Source organism: Astyanax mexicanus, chromosome 1 (genome assembly GCF_023375975.1).
Source record: "Astyanax mexicanus isolate ESR-SI-001 chromosome 1, AstMex3_surface, whole genome shotgun sequence".
Classification (NCBI taxonomy): domain Eukaryota; kingdom Metazoa; phylum Chordata; class Actinopteri; order Characiformes; family Acestrorhamphidae; genus Astyanax; species Astyanax mexicanus.
In genome coordinates, this window is record NC_064408.1 from 116,168,871 (window position 1) to 116,193,771 (window position 24,901).

Sequence of the window (24,901 nt, forward strand, 5' to 3'; positions counted from 1 at the left end):
AGAGAATGATGCCAAGAGTGTGCAAATCAGTAATCAGAGCAAAGGGTGGCTATTTTATAGATTTTTTTTAGTTATTTCGCCTTTTTTTGTTAAGTACATACATTTCCACATGTGTTCATTCATAGTTTTGATGCTTTAGTGAGAATCTACAATGTAAATAGTCATTAAAATAAAGAAAACAAGCATTGAAAAAGAGAAGGTGTGTCCACATTTTTGTTCTGTACTGTACTTTCACGCTATATCAATCTCTAAATATTTGCTCTTCTTCTTTCTTATCTCTTTTTTTTCTTCTTCTTCTTCTTCCTCTGCATCTTCGTGTCATTGTTGTTGTTGTTGGATGTGCCGTTTTGGAACGGCTTACACACGCAGCCGTTAGCAGGCCGTCTCTCAGCATGCTGTAGCATACACGCAGACGTGGGTCAGGCTGCTCAGCATCTGCTGTGTCTATGAATCTTTCATGCAAAGCGGAGCAATCTGGCCGGGGTTACTCTGCGGATGCTGCTGCTGACTGGTTTGAGTGGTTGCGAGTTGTTGCTGCGGCGGCGTTTCTGCGCTCGGGGCTGCTGCTGTTTGTGTTGGAGCTCCAGCACGTGTCTGGTCACGGAGGCCGGCGGTGGCGGGAAGCAGACGGCGTGGCTGTGAGGGGAGCTGTGAACCGGTAGCTGGAGCTGTGATGGGGCTGAACGAGTACAGAGCAGCTGGAACAGTTGTCGGAGTTTCCTCCTCAGCTATTAGCTGTGTTTATAAAGGGTGTTTGGTGGTTTCCCGTCTCAAAGTTCTCTTGTTTTTTGGACGTTGAGGACTGGAGAAGGGTCAGGTTTTTTAAAGATCTCATTCCATAATTTTTTATTTTATTTTAAAATGTCTAGCTCTGGTGTTTCTGTATAACCCTGCTTTAGATCACTGAATTACTGCTCTCTAAAGAAAGACAGGATTTCAGCTCTTGCTCATGAATATTTATACATGCAAACATATCGCCTCTGATTGGCTTACAGCACTACAGCAGAGAACGCCTACCTGCCTTCCCCCCACAATCAAATTTACAGCTCTAAAACTCAAAGGACAAAATGTTTTCAGAGATACAGCCTTAGATATAAAGATATAGTACTGAGTGCTTGGTAAAAATTAACAGTTAAAATTTGCTTTACACCAGCAGACTCTCAGCAATGCTGGGCCACACGGAGGAGGTGAGGCCTTGGTGGTTTGTGGTTGGTGTGGAGAGCTGCGGTCAGAGCCCCAGAGTTCGCTCTATATCATATAATCAAAACCGACCCGAATGGCGCCCACTTTGATCGGTGTTCTGTCGAGTTGTGCTACCTCCTCAAACCGTGCTTCCCTAGTGTATATTTAAGGTCTCTGTAAAACCTTAAAAACCACCAGAGATCCAATTTAAACCTATAGTAACTTTCTCAAGATAGCTCACTCTAACTAGCTGGTGTAAGCAGAACTGTAAGCTCTTTAGCTGACGATAGGGCTGCAACTATTAGTCGATATAATCGACAATGTCGATTATTTAAATGTGTCGACTACAAATTTAATTGTCGACCAATCGTTAATTTGTTACAGTACTGCAGTACACAAAGTGATGGGGACAGAAGCGCAAAGGGAGATGGGTAAATGGCTCACTCCAATAGTGCCCAAACACTACAGATTACCACTAAATATCAGAAATTTCCATGTTTAGAAAACATCTAGACATTTACATGCCCCTTAAATCTCATGTTCAGCTGTTTCTGTATTTTTTAGAGATGGAGGACATGTCAGAAATAGTCGTAAACTAATCGACTAATCGAAAAAAGTAATCGTCAGATAAGTCGACTACCAAAATAATCATTAGTTCCAGCCCTAGCTGACAGTGTCAGCTATGTCTGTGGGCGGTCGCGAGCCAAGGTGGGCGAGGCCATGAATACTAATTCACTGGTTGACGTAGATACTTTGACGAGTGCTTTTCCTGATCGACTGATTACTGTTGTGTTGCTGTTTTCCTCGGGTTTTGAGTTGAGCTCGGTGCTGACCTGACTCAGCTCTTGATCGGTCCGGACGCAAGACAGCGCGGGTGGGGGCATTGTTTAATATCATGGTATATATCGCCAAAAAAACGTGTGAAAAATTTGCGGTGTAAATTTCTTCCAATACCGTGCAGCCTTAGCCATAAGTGTATATTGTATATGTTTTTTTTTTTTGTTTTTTTTTTACTGCTTTATTATGTGCCTTATGCAAAAATTAGGTGTAAAATGTTCTGAAATTGGCAAAAAGAAATAGTTTCAGACACTTTGACTAAATTTAGACACGTTCTATTTATTTCTTGTCAGCTATGGAAAGCACAGTGTTTGATAATTTCCTTACATATTCTACCTTAAGATTGCAGTGCATTTTGAGTTAGTTTTAGGAACTTTTGGTTTAAAAGGAATTCAATTTGGAAACTTGAACTATGCTTAGATGTGGTTTTCCGTGCTATGTGCCCTTTAACGTGAGGTCGTAGAAGGGTGAAATGCATTATTAGTGTTGCCAGGTTGCCAAAATCCCCCTATTATGCTGCTAAATGATTAAATATGAGTGTGGCATCATTAGCTAGGCTGCAGTTAAAGCGGTTTGCAGTTAAAACGGCAATAGAAGAGCATTTTAAAGGCTGGAGGCTCTGGACGGACTTTCAGGTCAGCGTCTCTCTCTCTGAACGCTAAGAAGTTTTAATGTTGCTGGTGAATTTAATACGAGCTGCCCGCGGTTCTCTGCAGAGCTCCATCTGGACTGACTGGCTTTTCATGCTAAAGTGGGGCACGAAGTTAATAAATGTTTATATCTCCTTCATTTGGCTGGGTGTGAAGGCTGATGAGGAGGATGTGCTCGTTAGAGGCGCTTCTGGACGCTTTTGGTGGTGGAGGAATGGAGCAGTTCTGGAGGAGGAATATATATTTTTCGTGCCGCTACGTGATGTTTAAGACTCGTACGTCTTACGAATGATAAATCATAAGAAGCTGTGTTTGTGAAGTATTATTTAGGAAGGTTTTTTTTTTTTTTTAAGAGCAAGCTGTCAACAAGCTGAATTTGCTTTATTTTCAGTCGGAAATAAGCATATCCTGGAGAGTGTTTAACTCTTAGAAGTCTAAAGATATTTGCTCTGATTTTATACTACACTATACTGCCCATATTTTTGTTTTTTAAACACTTTTAAAGCAGAATTATACAATTACAAGTATAAGTACAAATACTTTATTACCCTACTTAAGTAAAAATGTAGATTGTCCTTGTGAGTGAGGTTGGAGTGAGGTCTGCCAGTACCGTATTTTACACACATATATATATATATATATACATATATATATATATATATATATATATATATATATATAAGGAACACTGGTTTATAAGGCGCATTATTAATAAACATCTATTTTCTGGTCTATTTTATACATAAGATGCACTGTATCATAAGGCGCATTTTAAGAGACGCTATAAGGAACTTCAAATTCAATTCCCGAATTTCTCCAGCACTAAGGCTGGGTGCAGCAGCATTAGCGGCTAACCGCTAGCAGTTAGAGACTAATGCTGCCCAACAGCGCTACACTGAGGAACTCTGAGTGATCCAGCAAGCCAGGGTGATATTAGCTAGCAGTAGATTGTTTTAACACGGTAAACACGCAGACTACAGTCTGATAATACTCACCTCTGAACGATAAAAGAGCTAGCGCGGTTAGCGGCTAATGCTAGTGCTGCTCCAACTGCGCTATCAAGGATACTGGCCACTAAAATTCCCTTCTGAACGGGAAAATAGTGGTTAGGGGCTAATGCTAATACTGCTCCAGTCTTGGTGCTGGAGAAACTTTACTGAAACTCCTGTATAACACTGTACTTCAGTGGAGTGGCTTTAGTGCTCCTTAATACTTGACTGGTAAAATTCATACATAAATTGCACCAGATTATAAAACTTATTGAAGTTTTTTGGGGAAAATGTAAAGATTTAGCACTATAAGTGCACCTTATAGCGCAAAAAATACGGTATGTGCCAGTAGGACAGTTTCTGAAGATGTACGAGAAGGTAATATTCCTTAATCCACTTTCTCATGTTTTCTAGGAATATATCATAAAAGTCATTAATAATATTAGTTACACACACAGTGGACAACAATACAGTGGAGTGTGTGGTAATAAATGTGATTGGCAGCATCTGGCTATAGTGGTCCATGTTAATAGACAAAAAGTTACTCTGACAGAAACCACATTCCCAATCAATGCAAAAAAAACCCACACACATGTCACACAGGTCAATGCAGCATTGTTTAGCTTCTGTAGTACATGGCAAAAGTAATGGGACACATAACAGTGTATCTGTCTATATAAGCAGTGCAGCTTTGAAGGCGGAAAAGCGCAGCGACTCGGTTCTGATACATCAGCTCACAGACGCCCTGTGCTGCAAACATCATCCTTTTAGTGATGTAGGGAGAGAGCGCTATCTACCCACCCGGAGGGAGCAGGGCCAATTGTGCTCCCTCTGGGCACCGGCAGCTTGATTGAAGGCGCCTCGAAGCATCTAATCGTGCAACATATTAATGTACATATATAAGTAATGAGGTGTTACCGCCTCCAGGAAGTAATCAGTACAGCCATCTAATTACAGTATGAATTTAATTAGTACTTAATAATTTAGTAATTTGTAATTGATTGCGTTTTTGAGGAACGGCTGTCAGTCAAACCCCGTCTAGACGTGTGTTTTGTGATGAAGGTTTTGCTAATAGCGTTATTTGTGTTGAGCAGCTGAGAGTGGTGGAGAAGGTGATGGAGGGTCAGGTTAGAGGCGGTTCTGTGGAACAGCAGTGGAGGTGTCTACAGTGTTCTGACTGACAGCAGTGCGCTGTCCACACTTTGTCCGGGCGTAGCTGAAGCACCTGTCAGACGCTGAGGAGAGCGGCGCTCTGTCAGCTGGAATTACCTCTTGGCTTGACAGCAGCAGCAGCAGCAGCAGGAGCAGGAGCCCTGTGGAGACCGGGGGCCACGAGGATGAGCCTCGGCTCGAGTGGCTCGAGTAGATCCACGCCCCGCTGTGACCGGGCTCTGACCCCAGGGTTCCAGGCTGAGTCAGAATCGTAATTTATTAAATAAGAAGAGGCCACAGGATCACACAGCTACAGCACTGAGCTGCTTTCCAGGATTAACACTGTGTGTTGGTGCTGTTTAGACCAAAGCAAATTGGGAAATTGCCGGCTGGACCTTCTAGGCACGTTCCCAGCGGCCCTGGCCACCATGGGGTCTTCAGCCAATACAGGTTTATTACAGGCTGAGCAGTAGAGTTTGCTCACGTTCTTAACCTGAGGATCATGGGGAATAATTCCTGGTTTATACTTGACAAAATGTCACAAAACCTGGTAAATACAGATTTATGTAAGACAAATTTATTCATTAGATAAGAGAAACCAGCTGCTGGTTAACTAGTTAACCCTGCTGTTATGTTGCAGGTCAAATTGACACATTTTAAAGTTTTAAGATCTAAGAAAAAAAAGTTTATATATATATATATATGAGACCATTTAAAAAAGCTGAGTTTTTTTTTTTATTTTACCAAATTGAAAACCTCTGACACATAATCAAGAGGAAGATGGATGATCACAAGCCATCAAACCAAACTGAACTGCTTGAGTTTTTGCACCAGGAGTAAAGACATAAAGTTATCCAAAAGCAGTGTGTAAGACCGGTGGAGGAGAACATGCCAAGGTGCATGAAAACTGTGATTAAAAACCATTTGATGGATTATTCCACCAAATATTGATTTCTTTGCATTATTTGAGGTCTGAAAGCTCTGATTCTTCAAATAAATGCTCTAAATGACAATATTTTTATTTAAAATTTGGGAAAAATGTTGTCCGTTTAGGGTGGAACAGAAAGTTGGCTAGCTAGCTACCTACTGAGATGAACTACTAGAATGCTGAAAATGGTCAAAATATTGAAACTACACATTAAACTATGATGATATAGTGGTTATGGTAATTTAGGAAAATACTCAAATTTGTGACTTTCTTTGGTTGCTTATGCCAGTGCCATCTTGCCAGTGATTCTCAAAGCCCTCTGTTTTAAGAGTGTGCCTCTTATAAATCTCTGTTTAAAGGACCATGTAGCCTCCTCCCATACAAATGAAATCAAACTCCGCCTCTTTTTAAACTGCTGCTGATGCAGCATAGCTGAGTAGCATCACAGTGCACTCGGAGGAAAGCTCAGCGACTCGGTTCTGATACATCAGCTCACAGATGCAGCCTTGTGCTGATCAACATCACCCTTTGGAGTGATGAAGGGAAAGGGCGCCGTCTACTGTACCCACCCATAGAGAGAGCAAGGCCAATTGTGCTCTCTCAGGGCTCCAGTAGCCAGTAGCCCTGAGAGAGGGCTATCTAGTCTATCTGTCTAGTCCATGGCAAGCTGCATGAACAGGATTCGAACTGGCGATCTCAGATCTTAGTGGCAGTGCTTAGCCCTCTGCACCACCTTTTGGAGCCCTTCAACTATATTTTTAATACAGGTGTGTGAGTGTAAAAAAAAAAAACTTTGTTGGTTTAAATTGACTTTTTATTAGATAATGGTTCTTCATAGAGATGCCTCGTTAACTCATCTCAAAGGTATAGGGTGGAGAACACAGTTCCACAGGTTCACAGGTTCACAGGTTCGCAGGCAAATGCTGTGCAGCTTTATAAAGCTGACACAAGTAATTGGGCTTGGTGACCTTAGAATCAGGTGCAGCTCCTCCAGAGCGTCCCTTTCTAATGGCTATGTAGATGAGACAAGATGTGTGTGTGTGTGTGTCTGTGTGTAGTTAAAGAACTGTGTCAGCAACAACTTCACCTTCACGTAGCTTAATTAATTAATCTGAAGAGAGAGCTTTATAGAGTACATACTGTACAGTGTCAGTGAGAGCTAATGAGTGACCACAGTGCTGCTGAAAAACAAGGAGGTCTGAAGAGCTAATGGTGTAACAGTAACTGATGTAACAGTAAGTCAGTCATTTTTTTTGCACTGGTTTCTTAATGAATAATGAATACTGGCCATTGGAAACTTTTCCATGTGGATGTGTTATACAGGGGACAGTCCTTTTTTTTCTTCAAACCCCAATCAGTGGGGTTCAGTGGGGCTCTAGGCACACTACTAAAGAGTCTTTTTGGATTTGTGTTGTCTCAGTCTTGTTGTCTCCCACTACCAGTGTCTCTTTTCAGATGAAGACTGAGAAAGGGTTACTAAGTTGGCCCTAGCTGGCTGTTAACCAGTCCAACGAGGCCCAGCTGGGACCGACCAGGGCCCATGGTTCCCCTGCCTTCTCACATCATGGTCGATCGATCGATATATATCGAGATAGATAGTTTTATCAAGTCCAAAATCATTACAGTACTTCATGCTTCCCTCTGCTGACTTTAACGTTAATGGAGATCTAAGGCGGATTTCATTTTCCAGCAAGACTTGGCACACTGCCCACACTGCCAAAAGTAGAAATGGGTCTTAATTGGATATAATATTAACCATAACTGATTTTCTGACACGCAGAATTTTGGGTTTTCTTTGGCTGTAATAAGTCATAATCATCAACGATAAAAACAAAAATAAACACTTAAAATAGATCAATCTGTGTTTAATACATCTATATAACATAGGAGTTTCATGTATTGAACTGTATTACTAAAATAAAGTAACTTTTTAATGAAATTCTTCTGTTTCTGAGATGCACCTATAGATAGCACTTGTTGGAGTAGAAGAACGTTGCTGATGATCAGAACAATCTGCTTTGGCTTAACGATTTTTTTTGTTTTTTATGTGTGTGTGGGCGGCCCATGCCACCCCTGCCTCCCTCCCCAGCAAGATGCCGCCCGAGGCAACTGCCCATGTTGCCCATACCAATGTAAATCTGTCACTGCGTTGGATGGCTGTTGGATGTTTATGTTTATGTATATATGTATGTGTTCGTCCCCCTGCAGAGATTCTTGCCCCGCGGCCCAGGAATTCATAAATGGGCGGCAGCCTGCGGGAGGCAGTAGTCTGTAGACAGGCTAACTGATATTATTACAAAGAATTCACAGCAGTGTTTCTTTTTTTTTTTTTTTTGTCGTATTTACGTGGGCATTAACGCTCACGCCGGCCGAGCTCAGCACCAACATAAACAGCTGTCTCCTGATACTCAAAACAACACAAACACGCAGCGTAATCGTCCAACAGCCTGACAGCTCCTCCATACCCGTACTCAATGTAGGCCCATGAGACTACTTGTCATAACGGCCCACTCACTGCTTGGCTGTGTCTGAGAGAAATGTCTGTACTTTGTATGCCAAAGGGAAAAATGGCAAGCAGCAACAATATGAAGAGAAAAAAAACGAAAACTGCTGAAGAGAAAACAGCGGTGCTGACTTCAGTGCATCGGCGCGGGCCTTAATTTCAATCTTCAATTACGGTGACGCCGGCTGCAGCTGGCAGGCCGGCACCTTTCCGTGTTTTTTTGCAGACCACCGGTTTCTGTTTCCTTTAGTAATCGCCGTCTGAAGCCATGGCGCTGACGCAGTGGGAGGGACCGTGGACTTGAAAGCGAAATCCCATTGTTGCCACTGAAACGATTTTGCGAGGCTTGCGTTTACTGTGGCCTGAAATGGCGAAGATTAGCTGCGGGAAAGCTGTTGCCGTTTTTTTACGCTCATTTCTCGCTTTCTTCCCCCCATCCTGACACAGTTTCACAGTACTGTTACACCCACAGCACAGTCCTAAATTTATTACATTTATACTGTACATTTGTACCCCGATCCCTTGTTTTTTCAAGGCAACTTTTTCCTCTAAAGTGAGTCATAAAGCAATGAAATGGTGGATGAAATCCTCCCTCTAAGAAATGGGACGACTCTTAAAGACCCTTAATATGTTGTTAACATTGAATAAATAAATAAACTGTATTAGCAGCTACTACTGGTGCTCTGTAGGTGATTCTGACTACAGAGTCTGTTGTAATACAGAGAAGTGGTAAAGTTCAGCAACCTCGCATCAGAAGCTTTTCCTAAACCCTCTTCCACTATCTGTATTCATTCGTTGATTTATTCACCAATTCTCTGAATAACTGACTACCCGACTTTCTGATTAACTGAACAGTTTAATGACTGTCTTACTGATTCACTGACTAACAGACTAACTGATTCAGTGATTCTCTTAACAATTTATTGACTGGCTTTGTGATTAGCTAAGTACCATTCACTTACCATTTACTAAGTATCTGACTTTGTGATTCGCTGACTAACTGACTGATTCACTGATTCTCTCAACAGTTTCCTGACAACTTACTTACAGATTTACTGAATCTCTCAACAATTTACTGACCAATTGACGTACTGATTTACTGACTGACTATCTGACTCCCTGATTCACTGACTGACTAACTGATTCACTGACTAACTGACTTTCTGATTCACTGAAGCTCTCAACAATTCACTGACTAACAAACTAATTGATTCACTGATTCTCTCAAAAGTTTACTGACAACTGACTTGCAGATTTACTGACTAACTGTCTATCTGACTTACTGACTGACTATTTGACTGATTCACTGACTGACTAACTGATTCACTGACTAACTGACCTACTAATTCACTGACTGACTAACTGACCTACTACGTCACTGAATCTCTCAACAATTTACTGACCAAATGACTAACTGATTCACTGTATCTCTAAAAAATTTACTGACCAACTGACATACTGATTTACTGACTGACTATCTGACTAACTGATTCACTGACTGACTAACTGATTCACTGACTGACTAACTGATTCAATGAATATCTGACTTACTGATTCACTGACTGACTAACTCATTTACTGACTAACTGACCTACTGATTCACTGACTAAATGACTAACACTTTACTCTTTATCCTGCTATCCTGCTCATCTGTGGCCCCATGGTTTGCTGATAGTTTGCATCAAGCTATTGATCGGTTGTGGATATTGGATGCATCAATCCTGCCAGTCTGATAATCACACTTGTACACAGTTTTAAGAGCACGCATTTTTGTACATTCAGGTGTTAGTTGCAATTTTGCAGTTTAGCAGTTTAATGGTTTAATGGTCAGCAGCGATTTATGCCCACCAGGTCTGAATAAGCTTAGCAGAGCATGCTAATAGGTTCACGTGCTTGCCATTTTGACCCGCTAGCCGTGGAATAACATTTGCAAGCCAGAATAGGGGTAATCAGCAGTGGTAATGAGCCTTGGAGACCTGCAGGACGTGCACTTCCACGCCGCACCCCATGACGCCCCCCTGCTCACGGCTATACGCAAATGAAATCAATGGGAAATGGGCAGCCCGGGCTGGGGGTCGTGGTGGTGAGGGGATGTGTGGGAGACACACAGAGAGGATGCCGTCCAATTATTTTTCACAGTTATTATTCATTAAAGATGGCCTGTGGGTAACCGTGCCAGCGCGTGGTGTGTTCTTCACTAGCCCCGTGCTGAAGCCTTTGAATAACAGCGATATCCCTTCTCCCAGCGCTTGTTGAACATGGCTGCGTCTGATCAGCCGTTTGATTTAGTTTTGCTGGCTATGAATAGTCAATGTCCCTAACTGACTGACAGACACACTGATTAACTGACTCACTGATGTCCTGACTGGATTACCAATTCACTGATTCACTGACTGACTGATTCACTAATGTGCTCAACAAGTCACTGACAAACTCACACACTGATTCACTGATTCGCTTAAATTCACTAACTAACTCACTCACTGATTCACTGACTCACTCAACGATTCACTGACTAACTCACTCACTGATTCACTGACTCACTCAACGATTCACTGACTAACTCACTCACTGATTCACTGACTCACTCAACAATTTACTGACTAACTCACTCACTGATTCACTGACTCACTCAACAATTTACTGACTAACTCACTCACTGATTCACTGACTCACTCAACAATTTACTGACTAACTCACTCACTGATTCACTGACTCGCTCAAATTTACTAACTCACTCACTGATTCACTGACTCGCTCAAATTCACTAACTAACTCACTCACTGATTCACTGGCTCGCTCAAATTCACTGACTAACTCACTCACCAATTCACTGACTAACTCACTCACTGATTCACTGACTCACTCAACAATTCACTGACTAACTCACTCACTGATTCACTGACTCACTCAACAATTTACTGACTAACTCACTCACTGATTCACTGACTCGTTCAAATTTACTAACTCACTCACTGATTCACTGACTTACTCAAATTTACTAACTAACTCACTCACTGATTCACTGACTAACTCAAATTTACTAACTCACTCACTGATTCACTGACTTACTCAAATTTACTAACTAACTCACTCACTGATTCACTGACTTACTCAAATTTACTAACTCACTCACTGATTCACTGACTCACTCAAATTTACTAACTCACTCACTCACTGATTCACTGACTTACTCAAATTTACTAACTCACTCACTGATTCACTGACTCACTCAAATTTACTAACTAACTCACTCACTGATTCACTGACTAACTCAAATTTACTAACTCACTCACTGATTCACTGACTCACTCAAATTTACTAACTAACTCACTCACTGATTCACTGACTCACTCAAATTTACTAACTAACTCACTCACTGATTCACTGACTCACTCAAATTTACTAACTAACTCACTCACTGATTCACTGACTAACTCAAATTTACTAACTCACTCACTGATTCACTGACTCACTCAAATTTACTAACTAACTCACTCACTGATTCACTGACTTACTCAAATTTACTAACTAACTCACTCACTGATTCACTGACTTACTCAAATTTACTAACTCACTCACTGATTCACTGACTCACTCAAATTCACTGACTAACTCACTCACTGATTCACTGACTCACTCAAATTTACTAACTCACTCACTGATTCACTGACTCACTCAAATTTACTAACTAACTCACTCACTGATTCACTGACTCGCTCAGGATGATATTGTTAATTAAATAGAACAGTATTTTTCATATATTGAAATTTTGTAGAGCTTTCTCTGTCTGTGGGAACAAGATAATTAAGGCGTGGCCATGACTTATTAATGCATGGGAACAAGATAATTAAATTGTAGCCATTAAGGCGTAACCACAAGGTCCTTTTGTTTCACAACTAACAAAGCAAGCAGCTCTCAGAGATTGTGATCAATATGACTGCCTGAGGAGGGTAAACGAGTCTGTATACTGTCTGCGTCTGAGCCAATCAGCTTTCAGTATGAGAATTAAGTGTCATTTACTTAGAATTATACCAGATCTCACAGTTTCTTTGATTTTACCAAATTGAAAAGCTCTGGAACATAATCAAGAGCAAGATGGAGGATCTCAAGCCATCAAACCAAACTGAACTGCTTGAGTTGTTGCAGCAGGAGTAAAGGCATAAAGTTATCCAAAAGCAGTGTGTAAGACTGGTGGAGGAGAACATGCCAAGGTACATAAAAACTGTGATTAAAAACCAGGGTTATTCCACCAAATATTGATTTCTGAACTCTTAAAACTTTATGAATATGAACTTGTTTTCTTTGCATTATTTGAGGTCTGAAAGCTCTGCATCTTTTTGTTATTTCAGCCATTTCTCATTTTCTGCAAATAAATGCTTTAAATGACAATATTTTTATTTGGAATTTGAGAGAAATGTTGTCCGTAGTTTATAGAATAAAACAACAATGTTCATTTTACTCAAACATAAACCTATAAATAGCTAAATCTGAGAAACTGATTCAGAAACTGAAGTGCTCTCTTATTTTTTCCAGAGCTGTACATATAAATATACATTTGTATTTATTAGTGTATACGAAATATATTTTCCATTTATTAAAAATATTTATTAAAACAGATGGAGGGGGGCAGTAAATGCAGCGATGCAAAATTTTTGAACACTAAACACAGCAGTAAAATATTAGACTGTGCAACATTTCTACTTTAGCACTTTAGCACTTTAGCACAGTTACATTGCAAAAAATCCATTGTCAAAAACTAGACAAATATATGTAAATTAAGACAAATACAGGGGTTGGGCAATGAAACTGAAACACCTGTAATTTTAGTGTGGGAGGTTTCATGGCTAAATTGGAGCAGACTGGTGTTCAATCTTCATTAATTGCACATTGCACCAGTAAGAGCAGAATGTGAAGGTTCAATTAGCAGGGTAAGAGCACAGTTCTGCTCAAAATATTGCAATGCACACAACATTATGGGTGACATACCAGAGTTCAAAAGAGGACAAATTGTTGGTGCACGTCTTGCTGGCGCATCTGTGACCAAGACAGCAAGTCTTTGTGATGCATCAGGAGCCACGGTATCCAGGGTAATGTCAGCATACCACCAAGAAGGACCAACCACATCCAACAGGATTAACTGTGGACGCTGTAAGAGGAAGCTGTCTGAAAGGGATGTTCGGGTGCTAACCCGGATTGTATCCAAAATACATAAAACCACGGCTGATCAAATCACGGCAGAATTCAATGTGCACCTCAACTCTCCTGTTTCCACCAGAACTGTCCGTCACCACAATAAATTACTGTGCTCTAAAACCAGGTGTTTCAGTTTCATTGTCCAACCCCTGTATATGTATATTAAGCAAAAACAATCGGTAAGCAAAATTTTCTTAATAAGATTTCTTTCAAAAAGCAATGGCAAAGACTCAAAATGAGTGAAGTAACACCTAAACCAAGCAAAAGTCACTGCTTTTAGACACAATAATCAGAATAACTTGATTTCTGCTTGATTGTGCTTATTTTGAGTTCAAATTACTTAAAATAGGTACAAATTCTAAGTAAGAATCATTAAGATAATTATCCCTAAAATAAGCAAAAGAAATCGAGCAATTACAATGCTTAGTAAGACAAAAAGTTTTATCAGAGAAGAAAATAAAATTATAACATTTCACTAGCTAAGATTTAATTTTTTTTGCAATGTAGCTACTAAGCTAAAGATGAGTCACATTTAAGAGGGATAGATTTGTCTATCATCAGTTAGCCTGCAGTCCGGCTCAGCTAGAGGCCTGCAGAGTCTTGTTGTCAGTCATGATTACTGAGACACAAACCTAAAGGAGGCTAATTATAAATTAGTGCATAATGAATATTATATTAATTAGTCTGCTGTTTCTAAGCTACACACTTAGCTGGTGCTGTTTATCATGCAGATGGGGCTGGATATAGACGCTAGGACACAGAAGACAGCCCTGCGGTGACCTAGTTGATGTAACCCAGCAGTTAAAGAGTATAATAGAGGCTAATGGGAGAAGAGTGGAGTTTTTATAGAGTCCAGACCCTGTAAAAACACATGCATACTTTAAATGATTGTTCACGCAATGTTACACTTGTAACGTTGTATTTAAGTTTAGACAGAAAGGACATTATCAAGGTCAGGAGTAAAATTTTTTAGAACGTTCCATTAATTTGCAACTTTTGAATGTTTTTTTTTATGGCCATGTAACGTTCTTAGAATGTTTAACATTACAGGAAGACGGTTTACTGCTAACATTAGGAGAACTTTCATCAAGGTTAGTCTTAACATTTAGAATTTAGAATGTTCAGGTAACCATAAACCATAACCATAATCCAATATTATCCTTGTCAAGGTCATGCAATGTTTTTTAAAACATTCCATAAACATTACTCTGAGAACGTTTGCTGCTAACATTAGGAAAACTTTCATCACATTCAGGAAACCATGTGGCCTCAGTTGCTCGATCCTGCCGCTTTGCGCTTTACAACATCAGAAAAATTAGACCGTTTCTGACACAACAGGCCACCCAACTCCTGGTACAAGCAGTCTTCATCTCACGCCTCGACTACTGCAATGCCGTACTAACTGTGTAGTAAAACCACTCCAAATGATCCAGAACGCAGCAGCACGTCTGGTCTTCAACCAGCCAAAACGGGCACATGTCACCCCGCTGCTCATTGAGCTCCACTGGCTACCATTCAAAAGCGTCTGCCAAATGTAATGTAATGTAATGTAATGTAAAACATTGTTGGAACATGCCATTACTGTGCAAAACATTTTTATCAAGCTCAAAGTTAAGTTAATATTTTTTGAAAGTTCAATTTTACGTTACTTTTATGTTCAGAATGTCTGCTGCTAACATTGAAAAGACTTTTATCCGGTCTATGAATGTCAGCAGTGTCTAGAAAAGTTTTACAGTATGAATGTAGTAATTTAGTTCATGTTTCTGTGAGAAACGTTTATATCTTTACAGAGTCTGAACTTTTATTAGGGTCACTAAAAATTAGAACATTCAGTTAATGTTGCTGTGAGAACATTTGCTGCTGACATTGGGAGAATATTCATCAAATTAGCTCATTTTTTACATTCAGTTAATGATTTTGTGTGAACGTTTACTCCTAACATTTGGAGAACATTTATCAAATTCAGATAACATTTTAAGGAATGAGACCATTTGTTAAATTTTTAGAACATTCATTTAGGGTTTACTACCCACATAGTTTATTTTTAGAATGTTACTTCGAGATCATTTGCTTCTTATGTGAGGTAAAATTTTATCTAGGTTTTAAATTGGAGAACATTTTTGTTATGTTCCATTAATGTAATTTTAGAACATTTAATTCACGTCACTGTATGAAAGTTTACTCCTAACATTGGGAGAAGGTTTATTGAGGTCAGGTAAAGTTGGCGCTAACGTTGAAAGAACTTTTGTTTAATCTCATGATGCTTTTTGTACATTGTATTAACATTTGCTAGTAACGTTTGTTCCTAACATTGGCAGAACTTTTATCAATATCATGTACTGCTTTTAGAACATTCTATTAACATGTGTGTGATTAACATTTGCACCAAACGTTGGAAGAACTTTTAATCAATCTCATGAAATGTTTTTTGAACATTCTATTAACATTTGCTAGTAACGTTTGTTCCTAACATTGGTAGAAATGTTATCAATCTTGTGTAATGCTTTTAAAAAAATTCTATTAACATTTGTGTGATTAACATTTGCACCAAACATTGGCAGAACTTTTACCAATCTCATATAATGCTTTTAGAACATTCTATTAACATTTGTATTAACATTTGTATTAACATTTGTATTAACATTTGTATTAACATTTGCTTTTAACTTTTTTTTCCTAACATTGGCAGAACGTTTATCAATCTCATATACTACTTTTAGAACAGAATATTTAATTAGCATTACTATAGGACGGTTTGTTCATAACATTGGGAGAAAGTTCTCAAGGTCAGGTAATGTTCCGGTAGCATTACTGTTTTAACATTTGGTGCTAACATTGGAAGAACTTTTGTTCAGTCTCATGTACTGCTTTTAGAACATTCTGTTAACATTTGTGTGATTAACATTTGCACTAAACATTGGCAGACCTTTTATCAGTTTTTTTTGTATTGCTTTTAGAACATTCTATTAACATTTGTGTTATAACATTTGCACCTAATTAAAAAAAAGGAAAATGTTAGTAAAAGTTGTGGGAGTCTATCTATCTATCTATCTATCTATCTATCTATCTATCTATCTATCTATCTATCTATCTATCTATCTATCTATCTATCTATCTATCTATCTATCTATCTATCTATCTATCTATCTATGCTAATAAAGCATTGAGCTGGTTTTCATGGCTGTAGCTATTGCTGTATTGAAGTTTTTAATTTTTTTTTCATTTTCTCTCATTTTTCTCCCAAATTTATGTGGCCTATTACCATACCCATTCATCTGCTAGTCAGCTGTGTATATCCCCCATCACTAGTGATGCCACAACACCAGGAGGGTGGAGGTTGAAGACTAGCACATGCCTCCTCCGATACATGTGAAGTCCGACTCCGCCTCTTTTTGAACTGCTGCTGATGCAGCATTACCGAGTATTATCACAGCGCACTCGGAGGAAAGCTCAGCAGCTCGGTTCTGATATATCAGCTCACAGACGCAGCCTCGTGCTGATTAACATCACCCTAGGAGTGATGAGGGGAAAGAGTGCCATTTACTGTACTGTACCCACCCAGAGAGAGCAAGGCCAATTGTGCTCTCTCAGGACTCCGGCAGCTCTGATGGCAAGCTGCATGAACGGGATTCAAACCAGCAAACTTTACATCGCTGGGCCACTCTCGGTGCCTGTATGTTTTGAATAGTTTCAGAAGCTCACGGTGCTGTCCGTATCCTGACATTCTGTTTGCGTTTTGTTTGGACAAAGAGATAAACGTAGTCGCCGGCACATGAAAGTTGCCTCTTAGCAATGAGGCCACGTTCTCCGGCGTGCTGAGAGCGGCGCAGTGTTCCTGTGTACTCTGTGCTTTGGAATGTCAGGCACGTTCCTGCTGCCTGCGCTACACAGCAGCAGGTAATGAGCTATGATTAAAGTGCCACTAATTTCAGCCCCTTTCCCCGCTCAGCCTTCACGCTGTCGAGCCTCGCTCGCCTCCGTTTATTAACATAGCTGGAGCTCCGCTTCACAGAGCGAGATGTTACATCAGCTACAACACAGTTTACTGCTTCAGATCTGAACTCAGCAGAAGCCTCGGTGATGAATTACCTCTTACCTGCAGTAGCACATAGAACACAACCCAGACAAGCACAGATTAACCTCCGCCTCAAGATCGTTTTACACTTTATTCATACAGATTACATTTACAGGGGTTAGGTAATGAAACTGAAACACCTGTCATCATTTTAGTGTGGGAGGTTTCATGGCTAAATTGGAGCAGCCTGGTGTTCAATCTTCATTAATTGCACATTGCACCAGTAAGAGCAGAGTGTGAAGGTTCAATTAGCAGGGTAAGAGCACAGTTTTACTCAAAATATTGCAATGCACACAACATTATGGGTGACATACCAGAGTTCAAAAGAGGACAAATTGTTGGTGCACGTCTTGCTGGAGCATCTGTGACCAAGACAGCAAGTCTTTGTGATGCATCAAGAACCACGGTATCCAGGGTAATGTCAGCATTCCACCAAGAAGGACCAACCACATCCAACAGGATTAACTGTGGATGCTGTAAGAGGAAGCTGTCTGAAAGGGATGTTCGGGTGCTAACCCGGATTTTATCCAAAAAACATAAAACCACGGCTGATCAAATCACGGCAGAATTCAATGTGCACCTCAACTCTCCTGTTTCCACCAGAACTGTCCGTCACCACAATAAATTACTGTGGTTTAAAACCAGGTGTTTCAGTTTCATTGTCCAACCCCTGTAATGGAACGAAAGTTTTGACATTATTTACATCAAGTTATTGTATTTGGTATTAGAATAAAAAAAAAGTTTAACAAAAGTGATGATTTTAAGATAAGAGGTATGTTCAAGGGCGTAGGAGCGGGCTTGATATTGGGGGGGACACATTTGCCAATATGAACCCAAGCCCACCCTATAGTTTCCTAGAACAACATTTGTGGAAATTACTTTTAATTAAAAGTAAATTATTATTATAAGGTGATTTTACAACCTAAACATGTTACTCCACATTACAGCTAATGTTGTTAGAAAAATTATGCAAGCAATGTCTGAGTTATCACCTAATGTTTAAAATAATATAACAGATTATTATTATTATTGTTATTATTATTATTATTATTATTATTATTATTATTATGTATTGGCATGTCAATTCTGTTGTATATTTACATTTTCTCCTGCACTTTTATTTTTTTCTACTGAGAGCTCTTCTTAAGATGGTGTCCTTTTATGTAAAAGAATGTAACTTTACGTTTCATAGAGACTTTTATAAACGTCAGGACATGTGGTCTTACTGTGAAATACAAATGAACAGAAGCCACGTTACAGCAGTGTTTCTCAACCCAGTTCTTATATATTCTACTGCATATTAACACTGTTCTGCATATTCTACAGCTTCCTCTGGTGGATATACATGATTAATTTAGGCTCCATAGGGGGCTAAAGGATTTTAACAGGTAAACTCAGTAAATGACTGTTTATTAGCTGATCAGGTGGAAAACACTAGTTTAGGGCAGTGATCGGGGTTAAGTAACTGCTTTAAACTACAAACATAAAGTACTGTACGAAATTCTGGCGATCATCTACATCCAGCTTCTAGATAACTAGTTAGTTAAATCAATTTTCGTTCATTATAGCTCACAGTAAGTCCTGTAATCCTAAATGAATAAACAGTTTGAAAATTAAAGTGATTAGCTGATCAGGTACAGGGAAATATTACATATATATTTTATTTTTTTTCTTTATGCCTGACTCCCAATCTAGCTAATTCCAAAGATAAGCTTACACACTAACACAGCTGCAGTTTATTAATCACAGTGGGTTTAAACTGTGTGCTGATTCAGAGACGTGTATTTTTAACCAGCTATCAGAAACATATCATCACAGTTTATGTGGTTAGCCTATCATTACCTTTATTTTAGTAAAATCTCCGTATATTCATCTCTGTTTTAAAATCAGCTGAAGCTGCTGCAGCCCGATCCCGCTGCTAAATCTCACAGCGAGGGGGCGGGGCTTCCCCAACAGCAAACTGCCTCTGCTCCGCGCGCCGCAAAACCAGCAAGCTGATTGGCTGTTTCTACTGAGAGGCGTGACTTAATACCTGAACCGGCTCCGTGATTGGTCCGGTCTGTCTCCTCATTAATAGTACGGCTGACCTGAGCGAACTGATATCATTTTTGGGGGGGACAAATCCAACTGTTTCTAATATTGGGTGGGACATGTCCCACCCATCCCCCCCGGTTCCTACGCCTATGGGTATGTTATAGAGTTACGTTAACTAAATGAACTGACATTCATAGACTTGATAAAAGTCTAGCAGCAGACATGTGTACAGTAACTTAACTGAACTTTCCAAAAAATATTGACTTACCCTGATAAATGTTTTCTCAATGTCAGTTGAAAATATTTTAACTATATTTTATATTTTATAACTAAGATTTCATAATGAGTTTTCTACCTTTGCATAGGTAGGATTAAAGTTGGATTAAAGTCATTTTGAACATTCTAAAAATGTTAACTAACTTCACTGAATTTTCCTATTGTTAGTCTTCCAGACCCCAACTCTTCCGTTCCTGTCTATGGACCAAGCCTGGCCTGGAACTACAACCCCCAGCATGCATCTTTCAGTGTCACATGTCCGGACTCAACCAATCCTGTCTCACTCGCATGTTCTACATCACCAGAGTTTTAGATTGTGTTCAGGTGTTTGTAATTTACTCATGTATATAAACCCCTCTGTTAGTTATGATTTTGGCGAAGTTTTTTTTCCCTGTTTACCAGCGATATACTGAGCGTTTCCTTTCTGTTTGTATTTTCCGTGTATGACCCGTATTTGCTCTTTTAACAAAGTTTTTGCTTAGCCCTTCTGCTTGTTTGTGTTTGTGATTTCCTGGTTTGTTGAACACTGCTTCTGGCTCATGGTTTCGTTTTCGGTTTGTGATTCGGCTCTGATGTCTTGGTTCATTGGTTCATTGTTTCTCTGGTTTTGAACCATGCTTGTTTTTTGACTATACTTTCTGATTACGTGCTGTTAGCGTTACAGTGTTAAACATTCTAAGAACAATACCTTGCTGCAAAAAAAAACATTTTCTCTCATTGACATTTATGGAACGTTCTAAATATGTTACCCCCGACATTGACTGTGACTGAATGCTGTGCCACACCAATAAGAATCCTTAGGCAAGACTCCTAACACTACATTGGCTCAACTCTGTAATAGAAACAACCTTGTACATTGCTCTGGATAAGAGCGTCAGCTTTCTGCCATAAATATAAATGGTTCTGCCAAGTGGTTACAACGGTGTTGTCAAGTGGTTCCAGTGGTATCACATATATAAGACACCCAAGACACATATATAATTTAAACCACTTCAGGAGGAGATTTGAGATGCATTTGAGCCTCGTTGCATTCAACAACCAAAACTCCTCCCTGTAAAAACAAAAACCCACACCACACCACTGCATCCAGCTTACCTTACATTTGTCTAGCAAGTGTAACTGGATCAGTAAGTGGATCAGGATACAATCCAGATATTAATCACATAAAATAAACTGTCTAGGGTTGTAAAATTGTGTTTATGTTAAGCGTTTTTAATCATGTTCTATGTATTTCCATATATATTTTTAACACACATCTGTTTATAAATACATAATATCCATGCCAAAACTCCTATCTCCAAAATGACAGCGGTACAGTAGAAGAAAACTTAAAACTGAAGCATAACTTAAAATCAATTTTGAAAAGCACTAAATAAATACATTTGAGTTGATTTGATTAGATTTTTGGATCATTTCTATTGACCCATTCATGAAGTGACCAGATGTTAACGGGGTTAAATATTTCTCACAGGCCAACTTTGGACATCAGTTCTCAGCACATCTAGAACACATGGAGGGAATGGAAACTGATTGCACTAAAATAGAAAAACACACATGAAAAGACGTGTTAATGAACTCATGCATATTAATGATCCACACTCAGCCTCTGTTTGGGTGCCAAAATGGCCTGAAAAATCTCAGAATCTCTGAGTCACGGATCCGCCGATATTATATTATATTAACAAACAGTATTAACGCGGTAATTGAATTAATGTTAATTCACTTGTGCTGCAAGCGATTGTGTAATATTTCAGGCTGGATTTGTCACAGTCAGATAGGGCTAGACCACTGGATACACAAAAAAAAAAAAAAAAAAAAAACACTAAAGAAGACTTTCCTGCTGGGGAATTTTTTAACTCATTGTTAACATTACAGTTTATTCTAAGATCAAGCTTCATCCATGTTCAGAAAACGGTGCTAAAGGTGTTTAGTCTTCACTTAACCCTTAGAACCCTACGGACAGATTTTACGTCCAGAATCGAACCTTGTGTTCTCAGCTTAATTACTCAGGAATCCCTTCACACATAAATATAATCCATATATGGTTCAAAGGGCAAAACATACTCTTCCTAACAATAGTAACGGTAAAGCATCTGCAAAAAATCCATTGGGAAATACACCTAAAAATAAGAACATATAATAAGTATATAATAAGTAGTTATTTTGCACTAAACTGAATTTTTGGTTATTCAGACTAAAAGGATTACATTTTTGTATATAGTTTTCATTGTGTATCCTAAATTAAAGTGTTTTTCTCATCACCATTTTGTGGAATAACTCTGTATTATAATATTTGTTATATATATATATATATTATAAGCAGCTAAGAAATAAATATCTAATATAGAAAATCAGTTTTGTTATTAGTTGGAATATTGGCCATATTGGCCCTGATTAAAATACTGAAAGGCATAGGCTGCTCTGAGTGTCAGGTGGTTTTTAGTATCTACATGTATCCTAGAGGTGTGATTATTGATTATCAAGAAAAATAAATCTGTCTGATGCTGTTTCTCCATGTATTTTATCAAAGTAATAATTAATAAACCATGTAATGAACTATCATCAATAATCTTATGCTTTAAACTCACATACGCTCTACATTAATCTTACAGTTTTTGAAAATATATCTTAGGTGTGAATATATTTAAAGTCTAGACATTCAAAATTAAGTAAAAAACAAACAAAAAAACAGGCGCTTGGTAAAATTTTGACCAAAACATGATCAGTTCCAGAAAAAATATAACAATTCTGCTTTCTTTTACATTTTAAATGATTATACTTTAGATTTCTGAGCAGCCGTATGTCTTCCGGAGTAAAAGAGCTCATTGGATGTGTCTGTCTGATATAATTACTGTGTTATAAGACCTGAAAGAGGAACTGAACTGAGAAAAAACACACCAAAGCAGCCTAGAGTTCAAAGGGTTAGCCTGGCTCACGTTCCTGTTCTATTGTTTTTTTTCTTCTTCAGGTCCGTGGGGGAGGTGTATGGGCAGCGAGTGCGGCCCCGGAGGCAGCCAGAGCCGAGCGGTTTGGTGTGCCCATGTAGAAGGCTGGACCACGCTGCCCACCAACTGCCAGCAGGCATCGCGGCCTGCCAACCAGCAGAGCTGCTTCCGGGTGTGCGACTGGCACAGGGAGCTTTACGACTGGCGGCTGGGCGACTGGAACCGCTGTGAGCCTGTCTTGCCTCGAGGTGGTGGGCTGCGCTCGGGACCTTGTCCGAGGGGCGGGGAGGGCATCCAGAGACGTGAGGTGAGCTGTGTCCTGAAGGCCGAAGGTACGCCTGCCGACAACGCCATCTGTGAATACTTTGAGCCGCAGCCTCGTCTGGAGCAGGCCTGCTTGATCCCGTGCCCGCGGGACTGTGTTGTATCCCGCTTCAGCCCCTGGACGGCCTGCTCCAAGACCTGTGGCCTGGGTCTACAAAACCGTGTACGCTCCGTCCTAGCACCTCCGCTGTTCGGCGGTCTACCCTGCCCCAACCTCACAGAGTTTCGCACCTGTGCACCCAGGCCCTGCGAAGGCCGCGAGACGCTCTTCAACCTACGGGTGGGTGGCTGGGGAGACTGTGGACTGCTTCCAGCTCCCCCTGAGCTCTCAGAAGCTTCAGAAGCCTCAGAGCCCCCCGAGGACCCTTCGCTTCCACCAGCCCAGCGAGCCACCCGCCAGGCCCGCCGCAGGAAGAGCAAAGAGCGCAAGCTGGCCAAGGACCCGGAAACACGCGAGCTGATCAAGAGCAAGAGGAACCGCAACAGACTGAATCGACAAGAGAGCAACTTGTGGAATATTGAGGTGGGATACCGGGCGAGGCAGGTGGTCTGCGTCCACCGCAACGGGAGCACCGTGGCGCTCAGGTGAGTGGCAGTTTAATAATTGTTCGATTAGTATCGCCCCCACCCCGGGATTAGAAGTCACCGAAGTCACTGAAGTCACCGACACAGCTCTACCTCCCAGGAAATGAAAAGGCTAAGAATTGATTTAGCACATCTTGTGAAAAGTGTAATTTCCTTCAGCACAGGCCTCTGAAGACCCCAGCCCTTAGAAACAGCAGCCAGCAATAACAACATAGCATGCCACTGTGTGTGAAATATCAGTTAAATATCAAGTGAAATAAAGTTTATAGGATTTACAGAAAGTATGCAATAGTTATTTAAACTAAATTAGGCAGGATGACATCAATATTTAGTAGATCCTCCTTTTGCAGAAATAACAGCCTCTAAACTCTTCCTGTAGCTTCCAATGAGAGTCTGGTTGAAGCTTCTGGTTGAAGGTATTTTGGATCATTTTTCATTATTAAACAATAAATCTCCAGTTCAATCAGGTTTGATTCAGGTTTTTGATCATGACCAGCTGCTTTAAATCACACCACAGATTATATTTCAATAATATTCAGGTCTGGGGTCTGAGATGATCTGAGATGATCATTCCAGAACGTTGTACTTCTGTGTTCCTCTGCATGAATTCTTAGTAGATTTAGAGCTGTGTTTAGAGTGTTTAGTGTTTAGGGTCGTGGTCTTGTTGAAGTATCCCGCCGCGGCGCTTTAACTTCAACTTTCTCACTGATTCTTCAACATTGTTCTCAAGAATCTGCTGATATTGACTGGAATCCATGAGACCCTCAACTTTAACAAGATTCCCAGTACCTGCACTGATCATACAGCCCCACAGCATGATGACCCACCACCACATTCTACTGTTGGGAGCAGTAAAGTGTTTGTGTTGTAATGCTGTGTTCTTTTTTAACACAATGCATAAATAACCGCCCTCCAAATAACTCAAGTTTAGATTCATCAGTCCACAGAACCTTATTCCAAAATGAAGCTTTAGCATACCTCAATTGACTCTGTTTGTGTCTCTGTTTGAACTAGAACTGTACCTGTGGATCTTCCATTTCCTCACTCTGTTCCTCACAGTGGAAACTGATCAGCTGAAATCTCTGAGATTATTGAGCTTTTTGTATCCTTCCTCTAAACCATGATGCTGAACAAGCTTTGTTTTCAGCTCATTTGAGAGTTGAGTTTTAAGGCTCCCATGTTGCCACTCTTCAGAGACGATGCAAAGAGGAGAAAACCCTGCAAT

General features: G+C 40.0%; 1 protein-coding gene across 1 annotated transcript in view; it reads left to right on the top strand.

The window, feature by feature from the left end:
- LOC103026784 (thrombospondin type-1 domain-containing protein 7A) overlaps positions 1–24,901 on the top strand; it is a 285,301-nt gene that overhangs the window by 94,072 nt on the left and 166,328 nt on the right. Inside the window, exon 2 of the mRNA XM_049467814.1 lies at positions 22,791–23,676. Coding sequence (XP_049323771.1) covers positions 22,791–23,676 — 886 coding nt within the window. The remainder of the gene's footprint in view (positions 1–22,790; positions 23,677–24,901) is intronic.